Source organism: Orcinus orca, chromosome 11 (genome assembly GCF_937001465.1).
Source record: "Orcinus orca chromosome 11, mOrcOrc1.1, whole genome shotgun sequence".
In the NCBI taxonomy this organism is placed as follows: domain Eukaryota; kingdom Metazoa; phylum Chordata; class Mammalia; order Artiodactyla; family Delphinidae; genus Orcinus; species Orcinus orca.
Window position 1 is genome coordinate 76,277,560 of NC_064569.1, and position 13,547 is coordinate 76,291,106.

Here is a 13,547-nt window from a genome sequence, read left to right on the forward strand (position 1 = left end):
GTCTCTTCAGGATAACCCAAGTGACTGTGTATTCTTGCCCCCTTTGTCCACACATACCTTCCTGTGGTCACTCTGCAGAGGGCTCTGTAGTTGTGGGATGATTCCATAGCTCATACTGAATCCAGGAGGACAGGTAGATAGTCCTCCAAGCAGTGGATCCCCAAGCTTTCCTAGGTCTGCTCCTTTGGGTACCAGAACCCATCCCTCTCCAGGAGACACGCAGCAGTTTTGCTTTCATTTGCTTTGGCACCATTTTAGGCATGAAACGGAACCGTTTTCTCCCAGAACATAATGTCCCTGTGTAGAAGTGAGTGATAGCAGTGAGGAGTCTAGAGCCAGGCCTGTTAGTAACTAATGCTGAATGACTCAACCTGACACTGATGGCCATCTCCTGAGGTTACTGAGGAGGGGAGGTATGGGAAGTGTGGTTCCTTTACCCACTGTGCCCAGCCCCCAACTCAGCGATGGGCTGCCAGGAGGGCTGAGCCAGTGGGGGAAGCCAGCACGTGGACGGGGTTTGCTGACGTGTCCTGATGTGGAAGACAGGGCACACCCAGCTCTGTATTAATGGCAGGCATTAGGTCTGAAGGACTGAATGCAGCTTCTAGATGTGCCTCCTCCTTGCCAGGCATGTTCAGGGGAGAAACTGGGACCCACCTTAGGGGTTGGCGTCAGCTCTTTATGAAGCTTTTCCTGACAATACTCTGTATTCCTGGAGGAGGACTTTGTGTTGTTCTCATGGGCTTGCCTCTAACACAGAACTTACGATGCTGTGTTATGCTTGTGTGTTTCCTTTTTTATCTCCCTAGACTGTGAACCCTTGAAGATAGGGATAGTATATCTTATCACTGTTTTAATTCCCAGTGCTTAGGTCATATTATGTGTTCACTAAATGTTTGTTAAATAAATGAAATAATAACGTTCAGCCCCTTTATTCTGCATGGTACTCCATCCTGTCCAAGGACAGAATTTTATCAGAAATTATATTGATTATCCTCAGTTGGTACTCAGACTAATGAAATACAGTAGCATAGATATGAGTAGAGCTGAAAAATAAAGGTGATTATAAAATACATAGAAATAAACTTAGTAAGAATTGGGCAGAATTTATGAGAAAAAGACTTCCAAACTTAGCTGAGGCATATAAAAGAACACTTGAATAAATAAACATATCATGTATATTGGTGAGAAGAGTTATTATAGTAAATGTATCAATATCATTTTTGTCCACATTAGTCTAAAATTTAATGCTATTCCAATAGAACTTGCAATGGGATGATTATTCTGTGGAACTTGATAAGTCCAGAATAATATTGTTTGAGACTAATGAAGAATGAAAAACAGGGGAGAGTTCATCTCATCACATATTAAGACATTGTAAAATATAGTAAATAAAAACAAAATAGCATATAAGATAGAAGCCAGTATAACCTGGATTCCAAAACTTGATGAAGACATTGTAAGGAAAAAATATGGACTTCATTAACATAGATGTAAAAATCCTTAACAAAATATTAAGTTGAATCTAGCAAAATGAAAAAAGATAGTGCATCATTACCAAATGAAGTTTATCTCAGAAGCTCAAGGTCAGTTTACCGTTTGAAAGCCATGTAATTTATCATGTTAACAGAATAAAAGAGAATTTAGAATTAGTCTAAAAACAGACTTGAGTATACATATGGAAACCTGGTACAAATCTACAATCCCTTATTTGAAACATTTGGGGCCAAACATGTTTCAGAATTTAGGGTTTTTAACAACATCTCATAGTCAAATTTGTGTTTGTTTCCACAGCAAAACTGATTAATAGTGACACTAAATGGAATAAATAAAGGCCAGAAATAGCATCAACATTACCTCAGGTAAGGCTTTGCTACCACATAATTTTGGCACCAAACTTTAGAAAACACAAACAGAAAGTTCTTTGTTTTCAAGAGCTTTATGATTTCAGAATCTCAGGGAAGGAATTATCAGCTTTTTAACATAAAGTTGGCACATTTCAAATCAGAGATGAAAGGACTTCTGAAGGGTGTTGGGATTACATACTAGTCATTTAAGAGAAAAAGAAATAAAGTTAAATCCCTACTTTATAGCAAAATTAATTTTTTTGGCTATGCCACACAGCTTGTGGGATCTTAGTTCCCCAACCAGGGATTGAACCCAGGTCCTCAGCAGTGAAAGTGCAGAGTCTTAACCACTGGACTGCCAGGGAATTCCCAATGATTTATAGAGATTTTACTGTTAAAAAATTAAAGAATCTATAAAAGTGATAGAATAAACTATATACCCAGTCTTTATTTATAATCTTGTGATAGTGGAGATCTTCGTAAGCATTACACCAATGGTAGAAACTAAAGAATTAAAAATAAAGAAGAAAAAGAAAAGAGAGATTAAACTATGTAAAAATTAACTTCTATGCAACAAAGAACTCCATAATAAAGTTAAAAATGAATACCAACACGGGAAAAATGTTGGCATCATATAATAGCAGCCAAAGAGTTATTACCCATAATTTATAACAAGCTCTTACAGATTAATAAACAAAAGATGAATTCTCCAGCACAAAAAAGGACCAATTATATGAAAAGGCAGTTTGCAAGAGAAGAAATACAAATGGCTGCCAATATTCTACCAGTACTCAGACAACAATTAGGACTACTACAGCTTCTGTAGCTACTGCAGCAGCTACAACCAGCCGCTACCATTTACTGAGTGTTTATTGTGCACCAGGGACTGGGCTAAGGGCTTTACACATGATGCTTAAGAAAATACTGAGACAGGTGTAATTACTTACACTTTGCAATGAGGAGTACACGATATAGTGAGTCGAGGCAGCTTGTCCTAGGTCACACGTTTAGCAGGGCTTTTGTAATTCAGAACTGTTTGCCTCCAAAGGGCTTGCTTTTCAGTAGACACTGACTTACTGCCTCCATATATCAGTGTACTTATGAAAAGAAAATCAAATGAAAGCAGCCTGAAGTTACCATTTGTTTTGTCTATCAGATTGGCAATGATTTGAAAAGAATACTCATTGCCAGGGAAGGTCAGGATGTGGAGAAGCCTGGTGGGAGTATCAATTGGCATGATCCTTCTGGAAGGCAGTTAGGCAATATGTATCAAAAGCCACATCCTTTGACATAGTGTTTCTACTTCTAGGAATTTATCTGAAAGGACTAATTTGACAAATACTCGTATGTACAAGGATATTCAATTCAATATTGTTTATAAAACCACAAGGCTGAAGGAAACTTGTCCTTCAATGAAAGATTGGTTAAATCAGTTAGGGGAGAATTGATGATATAAAGCTATATTTATTAAATTTTGAACATTGTCCTATTCAAATTTATTATTGGATGGAAAAATAAAACAAAACAAAGCAGGTTGCAAAACAGTCCATGTGGTGCAACCCTATATTTGAGAAACTCAAATTGTTTATATATGCATGTATGCCAAGAAAAAAGTCTGGGACGTGGTGTTGACAGTGGTGTAATTATAAGTGATTTATTTTCTTTATATGTTTCTGCAATGTTTATTGATTTATTTTTTGCTGTTACACATATACTCTGGTTTTTAAAAAGTACTTAAAAATACATATAATTTCCCCGTACTGATGGAACATCCCAACTTGAAGATTAAGCACAAAGTTCTGGGGATCTAATCCAGGTCTGTAAATTTACTTTGCTTTTGTTAGGGGGTATTTAGGTACTTTCCATACTTACATTTTACTCTTTGAAAGTTGACACGGGCATGAGTTTACCCATACACATGATTTCCCACATGTTTTTCCAAGAATTGCCAGATTTCTTTTTCACTGATTGTGTTTAAAGTCATAGTTTGCCAGCTCTTTGGTTTACAAAAGCCAGTCGGTGTGAAATTGATGTGAATAAACTTTTTAATAGATATAAGGAAGTCCTATTCATGTTTGCCCAATCAGTAGATCAAGGTCAGATTTCATTATTGGGCTGACACCTTCTTAATAACAGGTGGAGTTTTTAAAAGTAGGCTTAACAAATGTAGCTGAGGAATCCTGCCCAAGGGAAAGGTTTAGAAAAGTATTTTTTCTGATAGGGAGGTGGCCATGTTGGGAATATCTTAAAAGGCTTGATATAACCTAGAATATACTATGAAACTGTGAAAACTAATATTGTGAGCAATTTGCACAGTGCTTTTCAACATCTTTCTAGCCACTCAGCATTGTTTAGTGATGAGAATTGTGGACTAAGGAGTGTACATTTTGGTGGTTTTTGAAGATTTGGATATAGGGATTTGAGTTCCACTTGATTGAACTGGCAGTTTAAGAAACAGATTTTTAAATTGCTTACCGAATGAAAAAGGAAAACACTTGTAGTGAAAATGCTGGTTGTAGATAGTTCTAAAGGCCATTTGGGGCAACAGAACAAGGTGACAATCACCGAGAAAATGGTTAGTAATGGGCTCTTAGAGATAGTGTCTTAATGCAGTTGTTATTTTAAATTATCTTTAAAGTGGTTTATTGACCCTGTTTTTCTGTTTTGACATTCTCTTTCAAAGGTATATAAGTTACACCGATACTATTTGAATAGTGCAACTCTTATGTAGCAGTTAAAGAGGGTGCATTTTGGAGTCAGGCGGACCTGTGTTAAAATCCAAACTCTCCTGCATAGTAGTTTTTTGACCTTTGGCAAGTTACCCAGTCTCTCTAGGTCTCTCTCAGTTTCTTCATCTCAAAAATACCAGCCTTACAGGGCTGTTGAGAAGATTAAGTGAGATAATTTTTATAAAGAGCTTAATAGCATCTGACACAGGTACATGCTTAGGTTGCTTTAATGATTATGTATAGTTCAATCTTATTTAGAATATTTTTATAATAATATGTAGTATAATGGAAAGAATGTATGTTGTACTGTCTAATGAACCCACATTTGAACCCTGGCTGTGCCCCTTAATAACCCCATAATCTTGGGCAAGTCACTTATGTGCTGAGCCCGAATTTTCTCCTCCATGAAACGGGGTCCTCCATAATGCTTACTTTGTCAGATGTTGTGAGTATTAGAGATGATAGGCCAAGTGTCAAACTCTGTGTTTGGAGCAAAGTAGGTATTCAGTGAATGGTAACTATTGTCATTGCTATGGAAGCTAATAAATATCAAAGAACCTCTTAAGGGCTTTTTATATTTTCCCTCTTTGTTTTTTACCTTGAGTTTCAGTTCTTTAAGAAACTGGGTACACATAGCCAAGACTATGCAATATAAGAAAAGCTAAAGAAGTTATATAGAATTGATCATGTACTACATTCGGTAAACCAAAAGAGTAAGAGTCTGAAGTGATGGACTGTATTAATAGAGAAGGATGTGTACATAGTGCCTGGCCTTGCAGCCCTTGTCAGGGACTGGTCTCTCAGGAAGAAGCAGCATGAAGGGCAGTGGTTTCATTTCTCATAGTCGCCCCCTGTCACTTACTACACTGAGGACGTGTATGTCATGGGCTTCGGATCCTGTGCTGGCTGACCAACTGGCCAGTCCTCTAGAACGGCTGCTGGAGGTGCCTGGTGCACTGGCACTGAGGGCAGGCCCGGCTGGCTGGCAAGCACTTGTGATGTTATGCTAATGAGTCCTTCTGTGGAGGCTGCCCTCCCAGGTGGGCTTTGTCCACACACGGTCCATCTTCCTTCATATTTGCATGGTATGGTGTTTGTTGTATCCATTTGTCTGCCTGTCCTCCTGCCCTCCCTCCCTTCCATCCTTCTTTCCATCCATTCATCCTTCCTTCCATCCATCCATCCATCCATCCATCCTCTAAGTGCTAGCTATAGCAGTGAAAAACAGATAAAATCCTTGCCTCAAGGATCTTACATTTTAGAGATTCAAAGCATATTTATTTATTTACTTACTTGTTTATTTATTTGAGGCTGCGTTGGGTCTTCGTTGCTGTGCGCAGGCTTTCTCTAGTTGCAGCGAGCAGGAACGGGGGCTACACTTTGTCGCGGTGTGCGGGCTTCTCATTGCGGGGACTTCTCATTACAGAGGCTTCTCATTGCAGAGCATGGGCTCTAGGCACGCAGGCTTCAGTAGTTGCGGCTCACGGGCTCTAGAGCGCAGGCTCAGTAGTTGTGGCACACGGGCTTAGTTGCTCCGCGGCATGTGGGATCTTCCCGGACCAGGGCTCGAACCCGTGTCCCCTGCATTGGCAGGTAGATTCTTAACCACTGCGCCACCAGGGAAGCCCCTCAAAGCATTTTGAAATGTCAAATGTAGTATCTCATTTGCTTTTTACAATGAATATGTGAGTTTTGAACTTTTTAGTACTTTTATTTGATAGATGAGGAAGTGGAGATATTTAGAGATTAAATGGCCTACCCAGGATAATAGTACTATGAGTAGAACCCCTTAGTTTTCATTCATGGTTTAGCACCCTTTCTCCTATGACGCTATGCTTTCTATTCTAAATATGTTTTCCTTTATCAGAGCACTTTTTCATACTGTTTTCTTCTTGATATATCAGTCACAGGTAGCCCAGGGAATTTGAGTTCAGTGGACAAGCTTTAACCTTTCAGTCTGTTCCTTTTGTTCTTAGGGTGAGATTTGAATCCAAACTGTCGTCTACAATGCCCCAAAGCATCTGGCTATGCCACCTTCCCAGCTTGTCTTGGGACACTTACCCTCTTATAACCTGCCTTCTTTCCTCACCTCAGAAGCATTGTGTTCTTTCCAACTTCAGGCCTTTGCATATTTTGTTCCCTCTGCTTGGAATGCTTCTCTCTGTTCCCCCTCCTGTCCCTCCATGCCCACCTTCATGGAGTTTCACTCAACTCATAGATCTCAGCTTTAATGCCACTTCTGCGGGGAAGCCTTCCTCATCCCCCAGCCGAAGGTCAGGTCCCTGTGCCATACATACTTTCTCACAGCATCCTGTGGTTTTTCTTCGTAACAAGCCTATCACAATCCATGGATTTGTTTGCTGCCTTCCTCCCGTCTTGGAATGGTTAGAAGATAAGCTCTATGAGGGCAGGAACTCTGGTTATCTTGTTTCCACTACTGTTTCCCCAGCTAGCACTGGGCCTTATATTAGATGCTCCAAAAATATGGAATGGAGAGTGCCTGGAGCAAATTTATGGTTTGTTCAATTTCACATCCCTCTGGAATCTGATTCTAACAATGAAGGCAGTTTATGAAACGGTGTAGGTTACTCATGTTTCATTAACGTTTAAATAAGGAATGGGAAAGCAACTACTAAGGTTTGGAAAGTTAGTAAAGTGGCAGCAAAAAGTGACAAAGGGGAGAAACAAAACTCCATACAGAGCCTGGGGGAAAAGAGAATAAAACAAGTTATTTGTTTTTGTGTCCCTTTCCCACTAAACTTTGAGCAATTTGAAGTCAAGCACCAGAACTTGTTTATGTTTTATATTCTGAAAGAAAGTACAGTGCCGGGCTCATAGTAGCTCTTGAATAAATGTTGAATGAATGAATGATATACTTCTTACCTTTGAAGCTGCCTTCTTGTGTTCTTAATGCTGAAATTAGAAATAGGAATAGTATGATTTATAGAAAGAATACTGGATTTAGAACCAGATAGATATAGGTTTAAAACTGCATTGAGAATGGGAATAAGTATGCCTACCAAGTGGGCTTATTGGGAGGGTGGTGTATAAAGTGACTGGCACATGTAAGAGGTCCTCGAGAGATCTTAGCTCCCCTTTTCTGCCTCTCTCCCTTTGATCTAGTCCCAGAAAAACTTTTGAGGATTATGGTACCTAAATTGTTAAAATAAATAAAGAGAACTTCAAAGAAAATCATGCCACTGGAGCTATGACATGAATCAGTACGTGGCACTCACATTTATCAGAGCAAGCATGACGCTAGATGCTTAAACAGCAATGCAGGACGTTGTGTAGGAATTGGAGAATAGTGTTCTTATTATTCTTGTCTGTGGTCAGCCTGTTACTAGAAAAAGAAACCAAAATGATTTCTAAGGTCCTTAGGTTCAAACCTTTCTGTTTTGACCTCCGTCATTTATGTTTTTCCCATCTTTACTTACAAACATCACCTAACCCCAGCTCTTCCTCAGATTCTTTCTTCTAATAGTTTTATTTTGTTCTCCACAGTAAATTCTCTCTTTTATTTCCATCAATGGCATTTCAAATACTTTTGATGGGTGGATGGAAGGTGTGTTAAATTTAGACAGATCCACCAATTTCCTTGAGTTCCACACTGATTTCTTTTAGGATGTGACTAGGTAGCCCGATTATTCTCCCGTACCCCAGCTCCCATCCCCATCTAATTATGATACAGAGGACAGAGAAGTGTGACCAGTTTTTCTTTTTCCTCTGAGGATAGAGCAAGAACAAATGGTTTCAGACTACAGCAGGACAGAGTTTGGATCAACCAGCAGGATGTATATGAGCCTTGCACTAGGCTCATTATGTTTAAAAGCTAGAAGTCATTTTACAGCCACATCAGGTTAGTTCTCGTTTATAGCACCTGTTTTTTTTCATGCAAAATATGCAAGGCTCTGGAGATACAAAAACAATTAGTTCCTCGAGGAGTTTGAGTCCAGCAGGGGAGACAGATGCATGAACAGACATGGTACTCTCTGATAGAGGCAGTGCAGGTATGTATACAAGTGACACAGGAGGCAGAGATGGACTCAGATGTGGGACAGGTGAGGAGTGGTGGCATAGGCCGCCTGCTGAAGAGTAGAGCTCACTGTGTGGACGGGGTTGGAGAGGCTGTTCTAACTAGAGGAAAAAGCGCGTGGAGAGACACAGAGACATGTACTAGCATGGCGGGTGCAGGGAACTCCAAGTAATTAGATATTGTTTGATTGTCAAGTACGAAGGCTGTTGTGAAGTCTGGCAATGCCAAGGTAGGTTATAGAATTTCTTTCTTTGAAGTCTTAAAACTCAAAATGAAGCATTTATGTCTGCTTAGGATGGTTTGGGTAGTATTTTTGCCAGAGGTAGAGGCAAATACTGTGTGTGTCAGAGAAAGGTCAATGACTATTTCTGTAAATGTTGAAGTTGTATTAAATAATTTAAGAGAAAGGACTCAAACTTTGCACTTTACTGTATTTGCTATTCTGGGATGTACAGTTTTCAAGTCACTTAACTAAGGCACTCTGTTTTGTGGAACTCTTCTCCCTCTTCATGAAACAAATGCATTCATAAAAAGCAGTAGAAATTCAGTGTCCCCCTTTCTCCATTGGAGGGGTGTTTTCTTTTGGAGCAGAGGTAGTTCCCAGGGAATCAGTGTAAGAGTCAGAAAAAAAATGGAGGGTGGCGTCTCCTGGGCCACTCTTGGCTGCCTGGGAGTGAAATGGAACCTCGGATATTGTGTACCTTTAAATCGTCCATGTTGCCTGTTTCACGGCCTCCCCAGGCCAAGGAACTGGCTAGTCAGTTTCTAGTTCTCAGAACTGGAGCAGGACTGCTGTGCTTGCAGTTGCATGCTTTTTATGGAACAGGGAATGTTGTTTAGGGAATTTAGGCAGCTGGAACCTGCCACATTAGCAATTTGGACTAAGGAAAAATTTCAGAGTGAGAAAATACAGCTTATTATATAATTTCACTTGGGTATTTAGGAGGCTGAGAGGGGAGATGAGAGTATTATGAAGGCAAGTAGGAGAGTTTCATAAACAGCTCCCTCCCTCTCTATTCCTTTTTACTGTAAGAGCTGGATTTAAATAGGGTGATCACGTGGCCCATTTTGAAAAGGGCAGTCATGTTCTTCTGCTGTTTCTTAGCTGTTTTGTCAGTTGGAGCAAAACAACAGCGCTGCTCACTTTTTGCAGGGTTAGAGGAAAAAGGAAGGGCTGGCAGAAGAATGGGGTGGGAAGCTAGAGGAGAGAGGAGAGGCCAAGAGTGTCAGACTGTGGGGACGAGGACCTGAAGGAGGCCACTTTGGCCTCAGGGATGGGGCCTGGAGCTCTGCCTTTTTGAAGCCTGTTGACGATCTCATCCTAATTTAGCCTTTTGTGGAATCTTCCATGAGATGTGGTTGCCAACTTCAGCCTTCCTAGAGAATAGAGCCTGCTGAATCTGTTATGAAGTCTACCCAGAAGAGTTGGCAAAGCAGGCCCCCTCCTTAGAACCAGGATAACACTGACAGAAGGTGAAAGTCCGCTCCTCCTTTAAGAACACACAGTCAGTGCCTCACACCTGTTTCACCCGCACTGCACAAAAGAAAAAAAAAAAACCACCGGCCCTCAGCAAAAACTAAAACTGACGTCACTGTAACCTTTGGTTATTCTTTTTTTGTGCGTAAAGTGTCAACCTCTTGTTTTATCTTGTAAACAATGGAAATCTTATTTCTTTCCAGAAAATTACAAAAGGTAACAGGGACCAGATTCAAACAGAATAAAAATCATAAGTAACCCAGAGAGTCTGGCTTAAAAAAAGAAAAAAAGGAAAAAGAAAGAAAAAAGAACGTGTCCTCTCGGCCTTAAAACTTGTCTTAAAGGGAAATCATTTAGGTTCCTGGTGGCTTCTTTCTTCATCATACTAACTTCTGTTAGCAAAGTGTGATTTTGAAAGGATGCAGGGAGCTTGGGAAAAGAGAGCTTTATATATTTTTTGTTTTTCCCTTTCTTCTCCCAGCAAAATACAAAGGTATCTGACCGTAAAGATGCTTAAACTGAGCTATTCTGATTGACAATGGTCAGGACATGGAAGTGTGGTGCCCCGAGATGGGCAGCTGCCTGGATAAAGGACCTGGCTGGCTGTACTTTCCACCTCTCTCTCCTACACCCAAACGGGGAGATTTGAGCAGTGGTTAATGTAGCCTCTTCTCCTTTTAAAAAAATGCGTCCCCTGCTCATTTCCAACACAGATTTGAGGTTGTTACTCGCTTATCTTAACAGAACATGTGTCTTGAAAGTATTATTTAATATAGAATGTAATGTTATTTAGATCTGATTAAATTATCCTGTTTTTAGGGTATGCCAATGGACTAAATTTGTCTGAACTACTGAGATTTAGATTATCTAACTTTTATTGGCATTGGAGGATTTCTGTAAAAAAAAAGCTATTGAGATTAAATATCAATATCATATAAATCTTTCTAGGAAAATATAATCGAAAGCATCAGGGCTCCTACAGTTGGTGGTTTCTGTTATCTTGGTTCACAGAGCTATGACAATGTCATTGAATTTCAAGAATTCAAAAAGATAAAAATAAAACTCATAGTTTTGAGATGGAGAAAGAGAAAGATCCTGGAAGTTGTCTTCGTTTTTAAAATAGTCATTCTCACCTTAAAAGTACAAAAACTATTTTTCATTTATTAAGAAAAAACCCTGCCAGCTTATACTCCTGAATTAATGCAAAGACCAGTATTTTATAAATAAACACTACTAATAATTGTGGAGGCTACTGTTGACAACTCTGCTTTTGATTTATTGCAAATATGCCTTCAATTTTCTTCCTCATTACCAACGACCTTCTTTAATTATAATAGGACTTTCATACAATATTTGTATTGTTTATTTTGAAGCATCTAACTTTAAAAGAAGTTTACTGATTTTTATGGCAAAAAATACAAATGTTTTTATTTTAGGATACAGACCATAAACGAAAACGTTACTGGGGGAGTTTGGCCAAAGATACAAAAATATATGGGAGGAAAAGTATACTTGCCTAATACTGTGCACATTTTTACAACAGAGCAAATGACATCTGGATTTAGAGTTTTAACTAGTAGTAACCTCATTTGTTTAGTAATGACTTTTAAAATAGAAAAAGAAAAATCTGCCGAAGCAGACCAGGCACTTACTAGATATTGAACTTGGATGAGCTGAAGTTAGTGAAGCAGGGTAATTAGAATAACTTTATCAACATCTAAATATTTCTCCTTTTCTTTAACATTTCAATTAAGTGTGAAGAAGTCCCAGAAATGAGATACCCATTAGCTACATGAAAGGAATTCAGAGGATTATAAGCTAGCCACACTTTTCTATGGCATGAATACTGCTTTTTTCTTTCTTTTTTTTTTTTAAATAATTTGGAGGGGATTTTAAAATTTGTTAAGCTTCCCTAACGCTGTGGTTTACCACAGGTTTTGCTTTTAATAAGAAAAAAGAAAAACTTTTAAAAGAAGCTATCTGAATCAATTCATTTTTGTTTGTAGTCAGTCATTTTTGTTTGTTACTGTGATTAAAAATAAGTGGACTATATTTCTGTGAAAACCACATTCTTATTGTCAGTACCTACCTAGAAAATATAGGAGTCATACTTGATCATTCCTAATCATTTTGAAATTCTCTGGTCATTTTTTTTAGGGGCAGCATCGACTAATAATAATTGTGTGGCTCGTTATTTATTCTTGTCAGAGTAGTTTAGTTATTTTTGTATAACTATAGTTTTTTCAAACTAGTTGGAAATGATTCTACTTGTGATTATCAAAGTATGTACATTTGGTAATTTTGTTGTATAAAATACTTAATACCTGTGCAAATCTGTTTGAGTTTCGGTTTTAAAACAGCTCTGTAGTTTGGTGAGTCCTGCAAAGAGTCCGGCTTTCTCCGTGGCCTGCCAGCCAAATAATTTTTGCAGCATTTTCCTTTGCTTTCTTATAAACATTTAAAAAATTTCCTTGCTTTTTCGTAAGTTCAACGGTTACGTTAGAAAGCACTGAAGTTGCTATGAAATTGCCCTTTAGTTTTCCATATATTAGGGAGGAATGATAGATTTTTGCATATCCCCTGTAAGTTGTTAAAACAAATACTGAGGGCTGCTATTCTCATGGAGCTGTATTTGCCCAATTACAGATGAAATGATTATGCCTGACTGTATTGCTTTAAAATGAGTTTTGTTGCTTTCACGCTTAGGCAAAGATATTTAAATTTATTTTTGTTCAGTGTATCATGTAATATACTTCTCCCCCATCTTGTGCTCCCAAATTTGGGATAAGCATTGAATCCTTTTTGGGCTGCAGGTTGCTGTCTGATTTACTAGAAAGCGTGATGCATGTAAAATAGTGGCTAATGATTATGGAGTCCCACCTTAAAGGTTATCAAGAGAAAAAAGTTAAAATATCAAGGAAGGTGCTACTACAGTCAAAACCTTATTTCCTCTGTAAAACCATGGTATCTCATAGGAAGACTTGGATCTTATTCTCAGCTACCAAAAATGTTTAAATATGAAAGTAAAGATGACATGAGACTGTAGTACATTGTTCTTAAGGCCCACTGTTCTCAAGGTGCATGGTTATTAATCTTGGTTTGAATGTATAAATTATATAAGATTAATTTGCAGATAGGGTCGATGGAGGTTAGTACATGGGGTTTTAGAATGAGGAAGCTGATAAGGTATTACTCATCAGCCTTTCTGCTTCCGTTTTTGACGCTTTGGAAATGCTGTTAGTTTTACTTTTCTGTGTTCTTAAAGCTGTGGTCAAAGTAAGTAGGCTTAGAGATAAAACTTACATTATTTTCTCCTTTGTAAAATAAGGGGGCTGGACCGTGCTCTTTCTAGGCAGTTTCCAGAGATGTGAATCTCTGGATTCTGAACTCTCACTACTCTTTCGGAGCTCTACCTTTCTACTCTGCACGCCCTGCTTTTTGTTATCTGATTTGCAAGT

General features: G+C 38.7%; 1 protein-coding gene and 1 long non-coding RNA gene across 15 annotated transcripts in view; one reads left to right on the forward strand and one right to left on the reverse strand.

Moving 5' to 3' along the window:
- Positions 1 to 13,547, reverse strand: part of LOC125960540 (uncharacterized) — a 293,564-nt gene that overhangs the window by 83,699 nt on the left and 196,318 nt on the right. The gene's annotated exons all lie outside the window — the stretch shown is intronic.
- CRADD (CASP2 and RIPK1 domain containing adaptor with death domain) overlaps positions 1 to 13,547 on the forward strand; it is a 246,893-nt gene that overhangs the window by 35,850 nt on the left and 197,496 nt on the right. The window contains exon 3 of one of the 14 annotated variants that reach the window (XM_033427727.2): positions 1,795 to 1,862. The exons of the other annotated variants lie outside the window; for them this stretch is intronic. Within the exon in view, the coding sequence (XP_033283618.1) occupies positions 1,795 to 1,832 (38 nt within the window). The 3' untranslated portion in view covers positions 1,833 to 1,862. The remainder of the gene's footprint in view (positions 1 to 1,794; positions 1,863 to 13,547) is intronic. 14 annotated transcript variants of the gene reach the window in all.